This window comes from Elephantulus edwardii, unplaced genomic scaffold, assembly GCF_000299155.1.
Source record: "Elephantulus edwardii isolate Elephantulus edwardi_28Jun2011 unplaced genomic scaffold, EleEdw1.0 scaffold00366, whole genome shotgun sequence".
Lineage (NCBI taxonomy): Eukaryota > Metazoa > Chordata > Mammalia > Macroscelidea > Macroscelididae > Elephantulus > Elephantulus edwardii.
In genome coordinates this window covers 497,799-499,472 of record NW_006400116.1, presented here as the reverse complement: position 1 = coordinate 499,472, position 1,674 = coordinate 497,799, and the positions used below count along the sequence as shown (strand labels likewise).

General features: G+C 45.9%; 1 protein-coding gene across 2 annotated transcripts in view; it reads left to right on the top strand.

Annotated features, from left to right (window-relative positions):
• PCSK2 (proprotein convertase subtilisin/kexin type 2) overlaps nt 1-1,674 on the top strand; it is a 649,727-nt gene that overhangs the window by 607,119 nt on the left and 40,934 nt on the right. For both annotated transcript variants that reach the window (XM_006902082.1, XM_006902083.1), the window contains one exon: nt 784-1,011. In XM_006902082.1, coding sequence (XP_006902144.1) covers nt 784-1,011 — 228 coding nt within the window. The remainder of the gene's footprint in view (nt 1-783; nt 1,012-1,674) is intronic.

The window sequence follows — 1,674 nt, the reverse complement described above, 5'->3', positions numbered from 1 at the left end:
AAAAAAAAAAAAACAACTGTGGAATGCACGAATGGATCCAGCATCCTGAAGCCACCTTGGGTCCCCTTCCAGTTTTTACCCTACAAGGCTAACCACGGACCTGACTTCTAACAGTACAACGTAGTTGTACCTGTTCCTATACTTTAAACAAATGGAATCTTTTTGAATGTCCTCTTTTGTGTTTGACTTCTTTAAGGTGATTTTGAGATTCAATCATCCGCATTATTTGAATAAGCATTATTTGGATGAGATTCATTCCTGGTTTAGTAACTCCATTATAAATAGGCATTTAAGGACTTTGCAGTTTGGGAATTAATAACCCAAGAAAGATATAGATAGATGATGATAGATAGATAGATAGATAGATAACATTTCTGAGCCATATGAGGTATACTAGTAACCTTAAAGATACAGCCTGCCAGTTATTCAAATCACAATAATTTCTACCACCAGCAAAGTGGGTAAATTCCAGTTACTCCAGCATCTTTACCAACACTTGATATTCTCAGTCTTTCTCATTTTGCCCATTGTAGTGGGTGCATTATAATTCTCTTCTGAAATAAATTTGTTAAAATAAGGGAGGCAAAAAGATAGTTTTTAATTGACTTGCACGTGGATATAAAGCTGTATGGAGCCCTGGCTTGAACTGGGGGTTCACAGGCATTCCTAAACGCTACAAGGGGCCTATGTCCAGCGTGACTTATCATGGTCATGGTCATTGTGTCTTCCTTGCTCTCACTCTCCCCTTCTCCTTTACCCTTCTTCTCTTGCTCCTTCATCCAGCCTGGCTCTGACCTGGCGGGACATGCAGCATCTGACAGTGCTCACCTCCAAACGGAACCAGCTCCACGATGAGGTCCACCAGTGGCGGCGGAACGGGGTTGGCCTGGAGTTTAATCACCTCTTCGGCTATGGGGTCCTCGATGCAGGCTCCATGGTGAAAATGGCTAAAGACTGGAAAACCGTGCCGGAGCGATTTCACTGCGTGGGTGGCTCCCTGCAGGACCCTGGGTAAGTGAGGCAAGCAGTTCCGCTACTGCATGAGGAAAATACCTCAGAGGTCATGCAGGAGTTCTGGAAATATGATCAGAGTTCTATGTCAAGATGCCCGCATGTAATGCAAGGACAACCCTGCTCCAGGCAGGGTTGTGAAGTTGCACAACCGTAGAGTGTCATTAACAACAAACACAGCTGTATAACTCGTAGCCCCTGTGTTCTGATGTGGGTGCTGACTGCTTCAGTGGCTTACACCATTTTTCTTTGTAGATGCACAAATCTAGATGTAAGCAGCACGTAGAGCAAAAAGCAGAGCATAACCAGTCTCCGATCGCCTCTGCCCTTCCAGGCTCCATCTTCCCACAGATAAACTCTATTCTTCCTTCTGACTCTATGTTGTTGTTGCTGTTATGTGCCGTCGAGTCGTTTGCGACTCATAGTGACCCTATGCACAAGAGCCCTAAACCCTGCTCTAGCCTGTACCAATCGCATTGCCTCTGACACACCCATCCCGATTACCCCAGTCACCGAATCAATCTATCTCATAGAGGGTCTTCCCCTCCTGCGCTGTCCCTCCACCTTCCCAAGCATGATGTCCCTCTCCAAGGACCCGTCCCTCCTGGCAACATGTCCAAAGTATGTCAGACGAAGCCCCAGAATCCTTGCCTCCAAGGAGTA